The following is a 20,195-nucleotide window of genomic DNA, read 5'->3' on the forward strand; positions in this document are numbered from 1 at the left end:
GGAGCAGCAGAACTCCTGGTAGAGGACGAATCGCGCCACATGCTGTGTTCAGAGAAAAAAACTCCAGTTTTTATCCACAGAAGAAGAAAACCATCTCCATCCGAACAGAACCAATTCAGTTTAGTTTATTTCTATAGCGCCAATTCACAGCACAATGTCATCTCAAAGCACTTTACAGTTCACCAGATCATCCAGTCAAATTGATTCAAAGTTTTCCAACTAAGAAAAACCAGCTGACTGCATCGACTCATTGACTCTTCAGCAATCCCTCACACTAAGCATACTTGTAGCGACAGTGGAGAGGAAAAACTCCCTTTGAACAGGAAGAAACCTCCAGCAGAACCAGGCTCAGTGTGAGCGGCCATCTGCTGAGGCCGACTGAGGTTCAAGGAGACAGAAGCAGAACCATGAATGAGATCTGAGGAGCTGCAGCTCTGAGCCAGTGCAGAGCTGCCTCTATTCTGTCAGCTGCACCAGAACAACGCACCGATTTCCATTCTGTCTCTTCTATACTCCGGCTCCTCACTGACAATAAAGCAGGGCTGAAACAATCAGGTTAATCTAATAATCAATTATTGAAATAAAAACCAATTTAGTAATTGATTCATCGTTAACTGGGGTATAGAGAATATAAAATATGACTCTAGCTGACTGAGTGACCCAGTTAGAGCAGTAATTATGCCCAGGTGTAAAAAAATATTAACATTTTGCATTTTTTGCATCTTCAATATGCTCTATCCTGAAACCCACAAAGTTTGGAAAGTTTGAGTTTCATCTGCTTTAATTTTGTAAAAAGTCTTTTTTAAGGAACCTTATACTGTCCAATTATCAATCAATTAATTGAAAAATAAATCAACAGATTAATCGATTTGCAAAATAGTTGTTAGTTGCAGGTTCTGGTTCTGCTTGACTGCCTGATTGCAGCGGGACCTGAGAATCCTGTCTCATCCCGGCGCCATCTCATTCCCAGCTCTGAGCCGCTCGTCCTGCAGCCGCCTGCTGGACGCTGCGTTCTCAGGCTACGTCCGTGCAGCCTGCAGACGCCACCTCTGCTAGTTAGTCATCCGCAGACCGAACAGCAAACAGACTCGGATAACAGAAGCCCTTCCTGCTGCTTCATCTCGCTCCACGGCGTAAAACATGAAACTCCATCGGACGCAGGCCAGCGCCGTGACATCACAGCCGCAGCATGCAAACTGGATTGCATGAAATGCAGATTCAGCAGCAGTTAGCAGGGTTAAACAAGGACAAAGGTCCCACCTGTCAGCTGTTCACCTTCAGTCAGACCCTAAGCTGTGATCTGAGAAATGCATGGTTACCACAGAGGATAGCGGGGCCTGAACGCATCATGTCATTAAATAAAAACAACGTTTATCTGTTATTTAAGGTTTGATAAGATTATAGAGGTTTGATCATGAGCGCAGCTTCCTGCCTTTGTGTGCCCGGAACCCATCGGACTGATGTTTGGGTCGCGTTCAGAGATGGCTGAGATTAGGATTAAGGCCAAGCTTTGAGCTGAGGCTGAATGACGCATGAAACGACCACATCAGGAAGCTATTCTCTGCTGAGCAGGAGCGTTTCTCTAAAAGCAAAAACCTCTAAATATGAAGCAGCAACATGAAGTGGCCTTTAAAAGCTGAAACCTTTGCAGCTTCTACTAGGAATCCAGAATATTTCTCCAAACTGACCCAGAAGGAAGCTAAGCTACCACTTTGGCAGTTTCTGTGAGCTTTATTTTGAAAGTTCCAGTTTAAACCACTTGGTAATTTAGGGGCTTTTAATACGAAACAAACCACAAAGGATTTTTACCAGAATCTGCTAAGATAACGCTGAGTCACTGGTTGCTACGGTGATTAAAGGAAAAACCACGTTTCCTGAATTAAGACGCCGCTGTGGAGCGAAAAATATCTTGAGAGTCAGAATGGATGACAACCTGAGGATCTACAACATTTAGTCGTGTCTAGAGTCTTCAGGTTGACCTGGAAAGACTCGTTTAGAGCTGGGAAAGGAGAGGCTCTGCTCTCTGGGCAGCTTGGACAGAAAACAGAATCATCCAGCAGAGGGAGAGACGCTGACTGAAGGAGTTGCTTTGGAGGTGAAACCATTCGGTTAAAATCCTTTAAACTGCAGGATCAGAATCTAGCCGATGAACATTCAGCAGCTAGATTTGGCCTCAACACGTCATCAGAGGGCTTTTTATATCTACTAGATCATCCAGTCATTGATTTTACAGGAGCCTCTCCTCCCGGATGAACAGCTAGAGACAGGAGCTCAGGCAGGTCCAAGTCCATCCAGGAGGGCCGCCGTACTGCAGGCATTACAGGTTCCCCTTGTTCAGTGCAGCAGCCGCCATGCAGGACAGTGGCCCTCCTGGACAGGCTGTTCTACAGCGAATTATTCCGCTCAAACCTCCTATAAGCAACAGAATGTTACTCTGATCATTGCTGCCATTTTCAGGATGACTGCTGCTCTGGTTTGCAGGTTTTCCTTAATTCCCAGATTTACAGACACGAAGGAGACAGTTGCTGTGTTTGAATCTAATGGCTTCGTACACCAGGGACCCCGTCCACGTAGAACGGGTCCTTGGAGGACGCAGCCGCTGAAATCAGACACACCCTGTGTGATTCAATCTGCTGCTCTGGTTTCTGCCCCAAAACCTGCTCTGCTGGTGAACGACAGAAACCGATCACTACTTGTAATATTGATAGCATGGCAGTGCAAGCCTAGAGACCATCACCGCCATCTTAGGAGGGGTAAACCTTTGCTTAGCAACCACAGAGGTAGTCATTCAGACAGGATTTTGCACGTGCTTTCAGCCACAATGATTTAGGAATACCAAGAAAACCTTCAAGCAAAACATAAAGGCAGATATGAGGAACATTAAGCCCCAATCCGCCGGGGAAACGGCCAACCGGGGCTAGCTATAGAGGCTAACAGCGGAGAATTGAGGAGCACCGTTCTTTCCTCTGGACTGCGCCTTCACTTAAGACTCAAACTTAAGACATTTGGATCAGATTGTAACACGACGAGCTCCGGCCCATTTCTAAACACTTCAGAAATAGTTGCATCCCACCGGAAGGAAATTAATTGATTCAATTATTTTTGGATGCATACATGAAAACCCTAACAAAGTTGTCTCTAAGATATATAAAAGCCAACAAAATTGAAGTGGAAATAACTCGCTCTATATAAAGTCCAAAAGGGAAGCAGAATTGAAAGTGAAACTAGAGGCTGGAGGGAATTTAATACGCTACTTTATAATAGTGTTGCGCCGATACCATTTTTTGGCCCCAATACCCGATACAGATACCACACCGATACAATCAGTTTGATGTATGTGTGTGTATATGCAGCACTTTATACTACTTGGATGGAAAATAATGGCTTTGTCAAGCTGCTGCCTACCTTTGTGAAGCAGAAAAAAAGACTTATACAGTAGAACTTTTCATTGCCCACCTGGGTGACAATAGTTGAACGGTATTGGTGCCCTATTTGTTGGTACTCGCCAATACCGATACCACCATCTTAATGCAGTATCGGGGCCCTGCCTGATACCGGTGCAACACTACTTTATAACACCTGAATTACAAAATAAATTACTCCATTCTCAGCAACATGGACAGATGAATGCCAGTCACTATCATATATTTTGGCAATGCACAAAAATACTAGAGGCCAAAGTGGGTCTAGCCTCGGTCAATGCCCAAGGGCCTAGAACTGGCGGGCCAATCACAACGCAGAGATGCGTTTTGAATTTCTGGATGCGGGGTTCCGGGCGGGGTTTTGAGGGTGTGACGACAAAGCTGGACAAAGCACAACAAGGAAGATGGCAACAACTATTTGTTGAACAGTTTGACTCCGCTTTGGAATCAGTTTTGGAAGGATTAGACTTGGGGTTTACGTTGAAACTTGAGAAGGAAGAGGCTCTACGCTCATTCATTTTTCAGAAGGATGTATTCGCCGTTTTACCAACAAGCTGTTTGTTTACGCTCCCCCACCAGCTTCTGTCGCTCTTACTACGTCACAGTCAGTTGCTCTCATTGGTCAGAGCGTTGGCCAATAGGAACACACATGGTTTGAAAAACAACAAATTGTTCTCATCAACAATCTTCTGATGTCTTATTAATCGGGGCCAGACTAAATTACACATTTAATCTCACATTTAGTCTGGTTTATCAGGCTACAAACCTACAGACCTACTGGGATCAAGTTGTTCAGGCTATAGAAGAAATAACAGGATAAAAGACACTGAAGGGCCCACGTATTGTGTATTAGGGCTGGCTGGAGAGTGAAGAGATACACAGGAAAGACATCTTTATCCTCCAAATCTTGATAGTGGCAGCTAACAACGCTGTTACCAGAAAATTGTTAAAAAGTGACCCTCCAACATCTGACGCAATGGATATCAATAGTAGAGGAAATCTTCACAATGAAGAAAATGACCTACCACCTAAGGATCAGCTCCAAATACCTGAAACAACATTTAGAGTAAGTGGCGTACAAATCAGAAATCATACAAATCAGAAAAGACTTACCCTCAGTAAGACTGGAAGACCGGACAAATTAAGACCCGTGCGACCCCCACATCCACTAAACATGGACTCTGTTATACCTTGGTTGTATTTTTGTTGCCCTTCTCTTTTGAATTTTATTTTAGTGTGTTCTATGCATACTTGAAAAATATTAAATAAAAAGTAATAAAAAAAAAAGAAATAGTTGCATCCCAGCTTCCCTCCCATTTAGCAGGAATGTTCATCATCCATGAATATTCCTGCCCCCCCTCGGTACTTAAAACTGCTTGCAGCTCTCCCCAATGCTCACAGTGAACCCGTGAGTTTTTTTTTTTCTATTTCGAAAATAAAGTCGTAACATTACGAGAATAAAGTCATAAATACAGAGGTGAATTTATCCAGTGTGAGATTAACTAAGTTCAATTATTATTATTATCTTAAAGAAGCAGCTTAATTTTTCCCACTAATATGTACAGCTCCACTACTTCCTGGACTTCAGCTGCTCTTTTGTTTACTTATTTCATTTATAGAAAAGCAAATTAATCCAGGTGTACCCGTCCCTGACTTCTGCCTGCTCTCTTCTTTACTCTTACCTTTTCTTTCTTCTCTTAAAGCTACAGTGTGTAATAATTACAGGGATATAAAGTCAGAAATTTAATATATTATACATAACTATGTTATTTATCATCATCTACGAGCTCAGCCTCTTAACCTTAATATTTGCGTTGCCTTAGAATTTGTTATTTATAATTACATAGGAGCGGGTCTCGCAGCCATGGAGGCAGACATCTTTGCGCTACGGCAGCGCAGAGGCAACAAACTAGCGATTGCGAGATCACCCATTACGCTCGAAAGTAACTACGGCAAGTTGAGAGAGATTAACTGAGACGGTACTGAACAGTAGATGGCAGTATTATGCCTGAGAAGCGTTTAGTCTGCCTGAAACCAAAGAAGAAGAAGAAGCAGGTATACTGCGCCTCGGTAACAAGAAAGGTGAACAAGGCGGCAGGCGTGAGTGACTTTGCAAACTGTTTGGCACTGTGTGGCCAAACATCAGACGAATGGAGGATCATGCCTACTCTGTATCACAACGAAAAGCGGCGGACACCGAACCCCCGTCATCTAAGAAGCGGAAACACGACGAGAATAAACGCAAGCATGACAAGAAACGACAAAAAACACGGATCAACATTGGCACGGCATTTACACGATGGAAGTCACTGATGGAGGAAAAAGGTTTTCAAAGTGACGCTCAAGTTGCCAGTTTTCTCTTGGACAGGTAATTAATCCTACACACACAATTGTCTAATATCACTGCAGTTTTTGGAGTACAGGATGCTAAGACCTGTCTAAAACAATAACATGCTGCGTGATGATGCTGTTACTCTCCAGTATACTTATTCAGCAACGTCCCTGACGTTTCACAGGTAATGATTCAGTAATTTTCTGTAAAATAATTTTCTGGATATATACCTCGGTTACTTCTCTCCAGCTCCTTTGGAGAGAGAGCCCCGCTGGCACCCCTCCCTCGCCTGGCCCTAGCTGCACGCCCACCCCGGCCTCTCTGCCCTCTTCCTTGCCCTCTTCCTCGCCTTGTAACCCCCGTGCCACAAACAAGACTTGGACTCTGTAAACGGCGAATATATATTCTTCCAGCGAACACAATCTCGCTGTTAAACTAATGACTACAATTACTTCGTCTGTTTATATCACCATGCAAAGCAGCTCACCAAAACGTCACAACGACGTAGAATAAATAACGGGTATATTTATTATCTTAAGTCTACATGAAATCTATACCCTACACAGACTAATGAAATACTATCTGTAAAATTATCTATGTAAACAAACCTCATCACCTGAGAAGGTAGGTGATGCGGACGTCGTGGAAGACATTTTGTCCCGTAACGCTCGCCGTACTGTTGGGGGGGAGAAGCGGTGGGGGGGAGACGTTCATGTTGCTGCAGTCTGCAGTCTGGACGTTAGATGTCGCTGAAAATTACACACTGTAGCTTTAAACTGTTCTTTCCATCAGTGCTCCCATTTTCCTCCTCTCATTCAGAACTATCAGTCTTCCTATCTTCTTCCTCTCTCCTTTTCATCTCACACTATTCTCAAACATAATCACAATCCCTTCTCAATCAAAACAGAATGTACAACATTAAAACTTACAATTTAATAGTTGAAATAAGATTGTTTTTTCACACACCTTTTGGATGTTATTTTCAGATAGCATACTGGGGTTATTCCGGTATAATCTCATCATAAATATCATCATCTCATCTGATCAAATACTAAAAATGCCAATTCCCAACATTTCTAGCTACAGTTTTCCTGTTAATGCTTCTAATGCCTTTCATGAGGAACTTTCATTTATCCAAAGTGAGCAGTAGAAACACCTGAGCCTGGAAGTCTATGCTCATACATCACAACCATAAATCAGCCAAACAGCTAACTGTCTGAAAATACAAACTAATGGTCACCAATTCATTCTAAAACATCTTTAGATGAATGCTTTTTGATCCCTGGAGAATCACCGTACCAGATTAGCGCCTTAAAAGGAGTTTTCAATCATTCTAATGCATTTTATCTCTTTTGCTCATCCCAACCGCAACCCCCGGTGTAGCTTGAAAGGTATAGGGGAGGATTTTCACTAATTTTTGAAATTAGTTGTAACCCTAACCCTCTCCACTTAAAAAAAAACAACAACAAAAAAAGCACATGCACAACCCTGTCCCCGCCCCCAAGAGGGGACGCCTCTTAAACGCGTGCAAGAGCCAATTTCTCCTCGTGAACGCTCTGTTTAAAAGTTGCTGTTTGCACATACAAACTTACTTTCCAAAGAAGATTTGCAATTTTTCCACCAGGGGTGTAAATAATAAAATTTTTGTGTTGATGCATCAATCCAACAGCCGATGATCCGATGCATCGACACGTCCGCAAGAGTATCGATTGTTTTTTTTCCTCCTGTCTATTTTTATCCATTCACTCCTGGACGTAATTCTGACTCCCGTGCTGCGGTGGCGCTAAACCTATTTTGCCCTCCTACCTCGCTTCCTTTAGCCACTACCCTCTTTCCGCTTGGAGACACACGCTCGCGAACACAGAGGCATTATTATTTTACAGTGAATGAGCTTATTATAGGCCTAGGTGGAGTACACCTGTGCTACTTCTGTTATTTGCTGTTGTTTCACAAATAAAACAATATTACTGCTTTAATTGATTTATTTCAAATTTGAAACATTATTTAGCCTGTAAGGTACAGAAAAAAATTGACCAATTAATCAAATTGAATCGTATCGTGGTGTATTCTTGAGTATCGAAAATAATCGAATCGTTGGGAAATTCCGTCCCGGAAGTACGATGCGTTCTAAGGATGCGCTGTCAGCTCATTTGCGCATCTAGATATTCAAACGGGTCGCCCCTTAATTTTAGTTTGTTAAAAAGACCTAAATGTTTTTTTCCCTCTCCAAAAATAGTAAACGCATTAAAATATAATGTGTTAAAAGTCAATAATGTATTTCCTGAAAAAAAAACATAAATGCCTTAAAATCATTTCTGTTTTATCACTCGTCTCTGCCCGATCTGCACCGGAAACGGGATCCTACGCTACTTCCGGGAGCTTACTTTTTCGGCTTTGGATTTAAATATAAAAATAGCCTTTCTGAGTTTTATGTTTTGGTTTTTAAGGTATATAGTGTGCAATCTAGAGAAAGAAACAACTAAAATGCAGATAAAATTGGTTTAATCAGATTTTGCCGGACTGCTCTGAGCATGTCCGATGATGACGTCAGAGAAGCAGTTTAAAGCAGAAAATGTAAAAAGCATCCAGATTGTCTCACAAAAGTCATAAAACATTTTCAAAGATGTGGGATACATCCAAAGGGTACTTCCAGGATTACCCTCAGGGAACTACAGTCATGGCCAAAAGTATTGAGAATGGCACAAATATATATTCACATGATCTGCTGCCCTCTGGTTTACGTGTGTATGTCAGATGTTGTCATCACATACAGACATACAATAGACCTTTTTCACGACAACCGGAAGCTGCGTCTTAAAGGGCTGGAGCACTTCCTGTTTTACTCTGAAAAATGTCTCTCCTCCGGTGCTTTTCGTCATCCTTACTTAGTTTGCCAACACTTTCTTTCGCGGATGCGGAGGAAATCGCTGCGGCGAATTCCCCCACCAACAAATCTGTGAAAGGATACAAGTTCTTCCACGAAGAATATATCCACAGCTATCAAGGTAAGAAAAGACGTAGCTTAGTGAGCTAACCGCTAGCTGCAAGATATGAGCTACACAAACATCGTAATGAAGCCTAACTTAGTATCTAAATTATGTGGAATATTGGAGACGGACATAGTTTAAACTTTTCAGTTATATTTTGACATTCTGAAATTTGTTTGCCACTACAGTTTGTGAAAAACAGCATGCTAGAATATTATGTTAGTTCTGAGATTCTAGATGATGCTTGATGTTGAAACTATGCTTTACTTCTGCATGCCTGTAGTGTCAAATATTGTCGAGGGACAGGTAGTTGTCAGAGCTACATGCTTCAGATCCATGAAGAAAAATGAGGAACCGCACAAGCTGCAGGTTTGAAACAGTCAGAAAGCCGGTTGGCTCTTGTTCGTTGGTTCGGGTTCCTGTTCATGTTTGATGGCTGAAGAACTTTCACGTACGACTTCTGGACTACTTAGAGCTTATTCTAACATTTTCCTGTTCAGTTGTTACTATTTGTTTTATGTTTCTGTTGCGGATGCAACATAATCTGTGGGAATGCATGATAGGACAGATATGGCTGTTTTCTTGCCCCACATGAACAACCAGGTACAGAACAAAAACAACTGCGCCGAGACTGAGCCATTTTCTTAGACTTTTATGCTAACGCTATAGCCACCGGAAGTTGTCAAACCCCACATCCGCTTTAAAACCAATCATGTGACCCCTCTTCTTCAGGACCTCTGCAGTTCTCCCTGGCATGCTCTCAATCAACTTCTGGACCAAATCCTGACTGATAGCAGTACATTCTTGCACAATCAAAGCTTGCATTTTGTCAGAATTCCTAGGTTTTCGTTTGTCCACCCGTCTCTTGATGATTGACCACAAGTTTTCAATGGGATTAAGATCAGGGGGGTTTCCAGGCCATAGACCCAAAATCTCTATGTTTTGTTCCCTGAGCCAGTTAGATATCACCTTTGCTTTATAGTACGGTGCTCCATCCTGCTGGAAAAGGCATTGTTCATCACCAAACTGCTCTTGGACGGTTGGGAGAAGTTGCTCTCTGAGGACATTCTGGTACCATTCTTTATTCATGGCTGTGTTTTTAGGTAAGACTGTGAGAGAGCCGACTCCCTTGGCTGAGAAGCAACCCCACACATGAATGGTTTCAGGATGCTTTACAGTTGAGATGAGACAAGAATGGTGGTAGCGCTCATCTTGTCTTCTCCGAACAAGCTGTTTTCCAGATGTCCCAAACAATCAGAAAGGGGATTCATCAGAGAAAATGATTTTCCCCTGGTCCTCAGCAGTCCACTCCCTGTACCTTTAGCAGAATATCAGTCTGTCCCTGATGTTTTTCCTGGAGAGAAGTGGCTTCTTTGCTGCCCTCCTTGAGACCAGGACTTGCTCCAAGAGTCTCCACCTCACAGTGCGTGCAGATGCACTAACACCTGCCTGCTGCCATTCCTGAGCAAGCTCTGCACTGCTGGTAGCCCGACCCCGCAGCTGAAACACTTTTAAGAGACGGTCCTGGTGCTTGCTGGTCTTTCCTGGGTGCCCTGGAGCCTTTTTGGCAACAATAGAACCTCTCTCCTTGAAGTTCTTGATGATGCGATAGATTGTTGACTGAGGTGCAATCTTTCTTGCAGCAATTCTCTTTCCTGTTAGGCCATTTTTGTGCAGTGCAGTGATGACTGCATGTGTTTCTTTAAAGATAACCATAATTCACAGAAGAGATACAATGATGCCAAGCACCAGCCTATTTTTAAAGTGTCCAGTGGTGTCATTCTTACTTCATCATGACAGATTGAGCTCCAGCCCTGTCCTCATCACCACCCACACTTGTGTTAATGCAGCAATCACTGAAACCATGTTAGCTGGTCCTTTTTAATGCAGGGATACAATGATGTTGAAATGTGTTTTTGGGGATAAAGTTCATTTTCTAGGCAAATATTGACCTTGGATTTAATTGCTGTTACGCTGATCACTCTTTATAACATTCTGGAGTATATGCAAATTGCTGTTATAAAAACTGAAGTAGTAGACTTTGTAAATATTAATATTTGAATCATTCTAAAAACTTTTGGCCATGACTGTACTGAGGAGGAACTCTGGGTTTGATACAGATGGTATGTTTGTTCTGGTTTAAAGGGTTCTGTTTTCTGTCTTTGATAAAACTCTGGTTCTGTTTAAACTATTGCAGAACCTCAGGTCTTGGTTCCTTTGGAACCATAAGTGGATAAGGGTAAGTCCAACAGTAATTATTCAGAAGAAAAGCTAAATGACTGAAAGATAAAGAGAATTTATGGAGAAAAGGAAGAGCCTGTTCAGGAAGTTGCTCCACTGGAGGCTGAGCAGGAACCATGAAGCTGGTTGATGGAAGAAATTCACCATCCTCAGTTTTAAAATGAAAAAAATCCACCAAACCATAAGAGATTTGTTCTCCGGTGTCTGGGGCAACAGCAGCTGCTTCATGACGTTCCTGTTGAGGGTTTTTTGGACTAGAAGACAAGCTGTAAAGGGAACGCTGAAAATACACTTCCCCTAAACATGAAACTAAAAGGCGTCGTTCTGATGGGTTTCCCCCGTCAGCGGCGAGCATTTCCTGCAGCAAAACATCAGAAACAAGCAGCGCAGCCTCAGGCTTCCTGGACGGCTCGCTGCAGCTGCTAACGAGGTGTGTTGATACAACAACGAGCGGAAAAGGTCAGCATGATGGCCGCCTGGGTTAATCATGATTCAGGTCTTAGGTGAGGAATCCCCCCCCCCAGCTGATCGATCAACTTAAGATGTGTGTCAACATCTGAGACTCAGCCGGAGGCCAGAAAGGGTTAATTCAAGCCTCCATGAGCCAATCAGCAGGGAGAGAAGTTCAAACAGACAGGTGTGGGTCAGGGACGACACAGGAAGGATGGAGCCGCATTGGTCCGTCACTGTCAGACACACCTGGAAACACCTGGAAGAGCAGCCATGTTGTTTCATTCCATGGTAAACCAGGAAAGGAACGTTCTGCCTGAAGGAAAAGGTTCTGGTACAGCAGGTCAGGCAGTCCAATTTCAGACTGACCAGGACCTGCAGTGATTGATTATTTATAGATAAATAGCAAAGGTTTTGCTCATTTTAACAGGAAGTCCAACTGTGTTGAATCTATAAAATAAAAGTTTATCGACACCTAAAAACCAACCAAAACTGGACAGGCGATAAAATCTCCTTTATTTACTCATTTCTATTTGTCAGTTTCAGCTTAAAGTCATTCAGTTAGATCCATCGATTCACTTTAATTTGATGCTTATTTCTAAACCGACCAGGAAACACAGAGTCAGCATTTAAATTAAAACACTGATTTCAGCATATTAGAAATGTAAGCTTTTATGGACCTTCAAAATAAAACCGTTGCTGCCTCCATAACCATGGTTCCTCTAAGGGTCCCATCAGGTTCCTGTAAGGGTTCCATCAGGTTCCTCTAAGGGTCCCATCAGGTTCCTCTAAAGGTTCCATCACTCCTCTTATGTAGAGCTGGGCGATATGGCGATATATATCGTGAGGACGAGAGAAACATGTCTATCGTGACCTTTCTCCTCTATTTTTTCTATCGTGATAAACTTTTTTATTATTATTATTACTGCTAATATACATTTTAATATAATTTGTTAATATAACATTTTGCGTTTTTGCTATGCAAACTCTAAGTGTATATAACGAAAAAAAAAGAGAATAAAAAGATAATGTGAAGAGAACGTGGTTTTGCGACACTACACCGCTTTACGTCACGCGGCTTTGCACCATACGTTTGCGACATTACTGACGGAGAGAGCCCGCGAAATTTCTTTCTGGCTTGAAAAAAAATGAATGATGGACACCCAAGAAGATGTTACCACAGCAGCGGTTACAGAGTCCGAAACAGTTGCCAGGTCACAGAAACAACAAACACCACTTTTGCCCAAAAGGGGAGGCAGCTCGGTTGTTTGGTTATATTTCGGATTTCAGCCATCTGATAAAGAACAAACGCAGCCGATATGTAAACTGTGCAGCAAAGCCGTTCCAGCGGCTGATGCAAATACTTCCGGCCTCTTTTACCACCTAAAGAAAAATCATGAACAAGAACACGGGAAACTACAACCACTCCGATCAAAACAAACAAGGGATGAAAATACAGGAAGCACTGGAAAGAAATTCTCACAGCCGAAGCTTAAGGAAGCATTCGCCCAAGGATCACAATATGAGAAGACGTCTCAGCGACACAAGCAGATCACAGGTGCTATTTCACGCTATATCTGTAAAGGCATGGCCCCCGTTTACATAGTCGAGAAAGACAGCTTTCGGGACCTCGTCCGTACCATCGATCCCAGATATGTGATGCCTAGTCGAAAACATTTCAGTAAAGTGGAGCTGCCTGGCTTATATGCTAGTTGTCGGGCTGAAGTGGAGAGAGAGGTACGCAGTGGTGCGACGCATTATGCGTTGACTACGGACATGTGGATGAGTAGAGCAACACAGCCTTATGAGTCTCACCATCCATTTCATCAAGGACTGGACCCTCCTAGTGGAAAACAAGGTAAGTGAAAGACAAGAGAAAAACCTGGCCTTGGAATTTTATAAAATGTCAATAACAAACGAATATTAAATGATTAATTACTGCAGCGCAATAGCCAAGATTCTATACTGTTCACTGTCATGGCCGCAAATTGCATAACTGGTGTTCTTGGTTTGGGGTTGGGATTCTCATATTAGGAAACAAGATGATGGGTAAAAAATAGGCGATGAAAGATTTTTTTCAACCCTGTCCATCTGACGGACTATGAAAACATAAAATGCAACATCAGTTGTGGTATATCGTGATATATATCGTTATCGTGATATAAAATAATCCATATCGTGATATAGTTTTTTTTCCATATCGCCCAGCCCTACTCTTATGGTTCCTTTAAGGGTTCCATCAGGTTCCTCTTAGGGTTCCTCTAAGGCAGGCATCCCCAAACTCGGTCCTGGAGGGCCGCTGTCCTGCAGGTTTTAAGGGTTTCCTTGCCTTAGCACAGCTGATTATCATGAATGCAGTAGAAGTAGCAGAAGCCTGTTAATCAGCTTTCAATTAAAATCAGCTGTGCTGGAGCAAGGAAACCTCTAAAACCTGCAGGACAGCGGCCCTCGAGGACCGAGTTTGGGGATGCCTGCTCTAAGGGTTCCATCAGGTTCCTCTTAGGATTCCATCAGGTTCCTCTAAGTGTTCCATCAGGTTCCTCTTAGGGTTCCTTTAAGGGTTCCATCAGGTTCCTCCTAGGGTTCCTCTAAGGGTTCCTCTTAGGGTCCCAACAGGTTCCTCTAAGCCTTAGAGGAACCTGTTGGGACCCTAAGAGGAACCTGATGGGACCCTAAGAGGAACCCTTAGAGGAACCTGATGGGACCCTAAGAGGAACCCTTAGAGGAACCTGTTGGGACCCTAAGAGGAACCCTTAGAGGAACCTGATGGGACCCTAAGAGGAACCCTTAGAGGAACCTGATGGGACCCTTAGAGGAACCTGAGGGGACCCTAAGAGGAACCCTTAGACTCTAAGGGTTCCTCTTAGGGTTTCTTTAAGGGTCTGAGTGTGTGCAGCCACCAGGCGGTATTTATTAGCCAGTAACTAAATGTAGATTAATATAAAGTCTTAATAAGGATAGATATTCTAACGTGTGAGTGACACCATCTCTGCTCCTCTTCCTCTTTTTTTCCCCTAAAATGCGCAAAGCAGACAAGCGGAGAGCTCAGCGTCACGCACGCGCTTCCTCACTCACCGTGGCCGAGCAGAGGCCGCTGTCCGTCAGCGTCAGGTGGTGCGGCTCCCACCTCCGCAGGTACTTGGAGGTGAGCAGCTTGCTGAGGAAGGTGCGTGGGTGTTTGACCACGCAGACCTGGATGTCGCCTTCGTGCAGCAGCTTGTAGCGCATGCCGCTGCTGCCGCAGGGGTGCAGGGCCCTCCGGCAGGAGCCCGCGGCCGGCTTGGTGTTGTTGTGGCCCTCAGACATGTCCCCCAGTAGAGGCTTGCTCTCCTCGCATTGGTAGAACTGGTTGTTGTGCAGCTCGTTGGGGGGGCCGTTGCTGCTGTTCACATCCATTTCCCAGTCCTCCCAGTATAGACTGGCCCCACAGATTGATCGGACGGTCGTTGATGATGGGGGAGGGAGGGGGAGGGGGGGAGTCCCACCAGGACGTCAGATCTCGTCCAGATGTTTCAGCCTTTTAATGACTCCCGACACAATAATCCACCATTTTCCTCTGCATGAACAGACTCCACGGTGCGCGTGCCCCCACCCCACGGACACAGAGCCGTTCTCAAAGAGTGAGGGCCATGGCCCGATCCAGTGGGTCCGCCTGGAAGCCGAGCTCGGTAAATCCTCGGTTCGGTTCGGCTTCGGTCCAGAGACTCGGAGATTCAGGAAAACATTTCTGCCTCGGTTCGTCTTTCTGTTCCTGCTGACCGTCTCCGTGTAAAGAGGAGCCAGCGCGCGCTGTCATTGGCTGCTGTAAGTCATGTGACGCAGGACTGACGTCAATTGGGAGGCGAGCGGATGAGCTGTGCGTCTTTTGTGCCCGAGTGTCTGCTGGGGGCGCGCACACGGCTCTCCCTTCTTGAGCACGCGCAGGAAAAAAAAAGAGAGTTCAAATGAACTCCTCCTCTTGAAAAGAGTTTACGGGATGTGAGATCATGTTGCTACACACACTGTACAGTAGGGGGCGGTATGCATCTTAAAGGTGCTTTACATCCGCCATAATAGAAAAGAAGAAGACCCCCCTCGCACTCTACCTGGAAATGATGCTTATTGGCATGATTCGCATCATTTCCAGCGAATCTGAAGAAAACAGGAATACTGTTAATTGGTGTTTCGAAGTTTTCCAAATAAAATATCTATTTTTTTTTATTCAAAACTCAGATCGGTTTTGATTAATAGTAAATGACTCGTTGATCGTTAAAGGCTCTTTTTATTAAACATTTTTGATATTGAGAAATATTAAACTAAACCTCCTCAGGGTTTTTGATAAGAATGTTAAAAACTGAGCCTGAATAAAAAGAAAAGTATCACCAATAGGTTATTTCTGCATAGAATCCATCAGTTTAAACTCTTAAATTCCTGTTTCAGTTTATTATCTTCTCATATTTCAGCTGTATTTCCACCAGTTTAAAGCCACAACATTTGTTTAGTGGATCCTTTGTGAAAGTTAAATATATTTTTACTATATTTTTTTTTTCCATTTACACTAATCTTTTGACAGGAATCTATTCATTTTTTATATTTCTGTATTTTATTTTATTTGTTTAGATTTATATTAAATTATTTAAAGGTAAAGTGCATACGTGCTGCATTCTGAACATTAAATGTTGCTGAAATTTACACATTGTGGCTTTACGAAAAGTAATCTTTTCATAAATGACCCAGTGTGTCTCATTTGGGATAAAACAAAGAAAAATCTGTTTTTCATCTAAAAATCTTGCCTTATCTCTGTGTCTGGATGTCAGCCATAACCCCTAACCCCTCCATCACTAAATAGAGCCAGGACAATATAGTGGACTTTATAGCGAGCTCAGTTAACTCATCCTTCAGACAGATAATCACTTTTTTTCTCTCCCTGTTGGTCACGTGAACCGGCTCCTCTTACAATGACTGCTCCATCTTTGTTCTCTCTGGCCCCCAGAACAAATCCCATGATTCTTTGCGAGGAGAGCTTTTACAAGACATTTTGCGGTATAGCTGCCCGTCTAATGACCATGGATAATTGCTACTTTTCAAAGTGCATTGTAGTTCCCTACTTTTTCATCCACTAGATGTGCAGACACTGCTAAAATGGCATACCAACTATAGAGATCTATGGAGGGGTTAAAGGAATAGTACACCCAAAACATGATTAGCCTTCATTTTCTACTCACCCCCATGCTGAACAACACCCTGGAGTACTTTTTTGATATCTCAAATGCATCTGGAGATCTGGGAGGCTTCTTGCTGTCTGCTGACATTCAAATAATGGAGGTCTATGGTGACCGAGACAGAAAGGTCCATAAAAGTCCACAAAAAACGTGTCAATATTCCTCCATACTGCTCGTCCAATGTATTCCAAGTGTCCTGAGTGGGTAGCATCCAGAATTTACTCGAAACGAAGTCATTTAGAATGTTTTTAGAGCATAAACAGTAGTGTATAGGATTTCCTGAAAGCGCGCACACGCGCGCTCACGACGCTACGGAAGCCGGCAGACCAAACCAGCGCATTCAGCTCGGCAAAGAACTCATGCTCTTCCTCAACACTGAAGTCCTCAGATATTTTTCTTTCGTCGGCTCTGTTCGAAAACCTAGGACGGGTCCTCCAAGGACGCGGTCTACCTTGACACACAAAGCAGGAAAAGAATGAATACAGAAGTTTTCAAAACTGTTTATTTCTTTTTTATTGTGAAGTGAACAAAGACTACACTCACAAGAATCCAGAGCGGAATAAATGTTCCAACAGCCGGGAGCAAGAACAAATAAAATCAAATGTAATGATAGAAACCTTAGTCAGTTAAATAACATGCTGCTGTCATTCTGCACATCTCTGATGTTGCTGCTATTTTCAAATATCCATTACTGTAAAAATGTCCATAGCTGCATATTGGTTATTAATTCTCCAGTTTTATATTGTTAAAACACTTTACAGTATTTTATTGTTTATATTTTAACTCTTCCCTATTATGTTATTCTTATACATTTTTCTAAGGTCCACATTTGTGTGACCACTTTCAATAATCTTTCTGCTGCTGTAAATTTTCCCATTGTGGGAAAATAAAGGGATTTTCTATTCTATTCTATAAAAGGGGTAGAAAGATATAAGTAAATCTAAACCATATATTTACAAAAAATATATCTGCAAAATCTCTAATATTCAACAACAAAAAATTCAAAGTTAAGCATATTGTGCAAAATAGCAATAAAAAGATAAAAATCCTATCAGATTTATAGTATATATATATATATTAGTATCTGTCCTTAAATTACAGCCAAACCCATTTACACAGTAACAGATTAAAACCTTTAGATAGACCAAACATTACCGCCACATACAGTATATGACTCAGTAACCATTAAAACAACTATTTTCATTCATTTCAGACGGAACTATTCACAGAGTTGTATTATATTAAACTGAACTTCCAATTTTCACCACTGTTCGGCGCCAAGTAACCTTTCCTCTGATCACAGCTTACTTGGTCTCGCAATGAATCCTGGGATATCCAAGAATACCGAGGATACATCTGACCCGTCCTTCAAATCGGGCAAAAAGAAGGACGCATTTTAAGGCCGCATAACGAGGACTCTTGGAATCCGACCAGACCTCGGCGCCGCGCTATGACGTAATCGGCCTTCGAATCCGGTCTTCTAAGGATGCGTCCTAGGTTTTCGAACAGAGCCGTAGTTTCTTTCTTTGCACAGGTAAACAGCACATTTCTTCTTCTACGCTTGCATTATTGGAAGAGCAGACGCTGAATGCGCACTTTCATCTGGTTTGATCTGCCGGCTTCCGTAGTGTCGTGAGCGCGCGTGTGCGCGCTTTCAGGAAATCCTATACACTACTGTTTATGCTCTAAAAACATTCTAAATGACTTCGTTTCGAGTAAATTCTGGATGCTACCCACTCAGGACACTTGGAATACATTGGACGAGCAGTATGGAGGAATATTGACACGTTTTTTGTGGACTTTTATGGACTTTTCTGCCTCGGGCACCATAGACCTCCATTATTTGAATGTCAGCAGACAGCAAGAAGCCTCCCAGATCTCCAGATGCATTTGAGATATCAAAAAAGTACTCTAGAGTGTTGTTCAGCATGGGGGTGAGTAGAAAATGAAGGCTAATCATGTTTTGGGTGTACTATTCCTTTAAGGCATACATTCAGACACATGCTTTCTCTAATAATAATAATAATAGTTGAAGTTTATTGATCTCACATCTGGAAATTTACCTCTGCATTTAACCCATCCCCTTGGGGAGCAGTGGGCTGCCATTGTGGGGCGCCCGGGGAGCAATTGGAGGTTAAGGGTCTTGCTCATAGAGCCAGAGTGGCAGTCTGTGGGAGTGGGGCTCGAACTCAGAACCTCAGGTTTCCAAGCTCTATGCCCTAACCACTAGGCCGCAACCCCCCTAAATAATAGAAAACAACTTCTAAATAAAGTTATTGTTGCGATTATGTGTGGTATTGATGTGATTTGGAACCAGGTGAGCTCTGTCACGGAGGAAGACGTCCTGACTCCTGTCCTCCAGGGTCTCTCTCGGCTCTGTCCATCAAATCCCCATCTGACCTTTGTAGCCTTGAGATGACATGTGTTGTGAATTGGCACTATATAAATAAGCTGAATTGAAATAGAATTGTTCTGACATGGATCCAGTTAAAGCGGTTTGGTCTAGGAGCATTTCTGAGTGATCCATCCATTAAAACACAATGGCCTCTGAAATGGGTACAAATGGGGCAGAAGGCTTCTTTCCAGCCTGTCCCAGAGGCCTCCAAGCTCCTCAAACGGATGATCAACCTTGTGACGACATCTCCGGCCTGCAAATGCCTTCGAGCTGACGCAGCTGTGACTCTCCTCCCTGCAGGTTGAAACAGGCCGGCTGTCTGCAGGTGCTGTCAGCTCTCAGTGAGTCAGAGCGATAAGGATCCAGAAGAATGACGAATGCCAGGCGTCACAGAGGCAGGTTACTTGGAATCCATGGAAGTGCCCATAAAACACCTGACAGAGAGATTTACTAATCTGGTGTCTGTGTAAATATTCTAGATTATATTCCTTGGAAATTCCCCTTCAGATCAGGCTCCTCATGATGTCGCACTCATCGCCATGGTCCTCATTTATATCCTGCTGCCTGTTCCTGAGGCTCTGAAATGTTTTCAGGATTTTGATTTTTTACGAAGCTAAATAATTGGAATCAATTTTATTTGTGAAGTGAATTTAAAAACCAAAGAACTAGTTTAACCAAAAGTGTTTTACAGAACTGAACAGAAAATGATCTACCACTCTTTGCTGTGATCTCAGAAAGTCTTCTTGGTCAGCAGATAAACTCCTGGAGGTTATGTCAGATTTCTACCAAATTTCTGCTCAGTCATGTCTGATTATTAGAACCACGGTGAGGGAAACCAGGATCTTCATCCAACTTTGATCAAAACCTCTCTGCTCTAGTTCCAGTTAGGCTAAAATTAACTGACAGAGATCCAAACTGAGCAATAAGAGGAGGTCCATGGTGGTGGTTCTGGTTCCAATCAGCAATCAGCTCCAATCATCTCCAGCTGCTCTGAGGATCCTATAAAAGCAGCTCCTGCAGGTTTGAGTCTCTATCAGGGGGATCTGAGGTCTATCTTTCACTAGCAGCAGAGCAGCACTATGAGGTGAGGTCCACTTTAACAGCAGCTTGAATCCTGGACTGAAGATGTGTTGCTAGAACCTTCTGGTCTGAATGCTGCTAATGATC

The 20,195-nt window shown here is 43.0% G+C and overlaps 1 protein-coding gene across 1 annotated transcript in view; it reads right to left on the reverse strand.

Annotated features, from left to right (window-relative positions):
- The window catches only part of LOC119773285 (c-Maf inducing protein), a 33,162-nt gene extending 17,924 nt beyond the window's left edge, over positions 1 to 15,238 (reverse strand). The window contains exon 1 of the mRNA XM_038270226.1: positions 14,508 to 15,238. Within this exon, the coding sequence (XP_038126154.1) occupies positions 14,508 to 14,828 (321 nt within the window). The 5' untranslated portion in view covers positions 14,829 to 15,238. The remainder of the gene's footprint in view (positions 1 to 14,507) is intronic.
- Between the last annotated feature and the right edge of the window lie 4,957 nt (positions 15,239 to 20,195).

Source organism: Cyprinodon tularosa, unplaced genomic scaffold, assembly GCF_016077235.1.
Source record: "Cyprinodon tularosa strain WSP-4 unplaced genomic scaffold, ASM1607723v1 ctg756, whole genome shotgun sequence".
Lineage (NCBI taxonomy): Eukaryota > Metazoa > Chordata > Actinopteri > Cyprinodontiformes > Cyprinodontidae > Cyprinodon > Cyprinodon tularosa.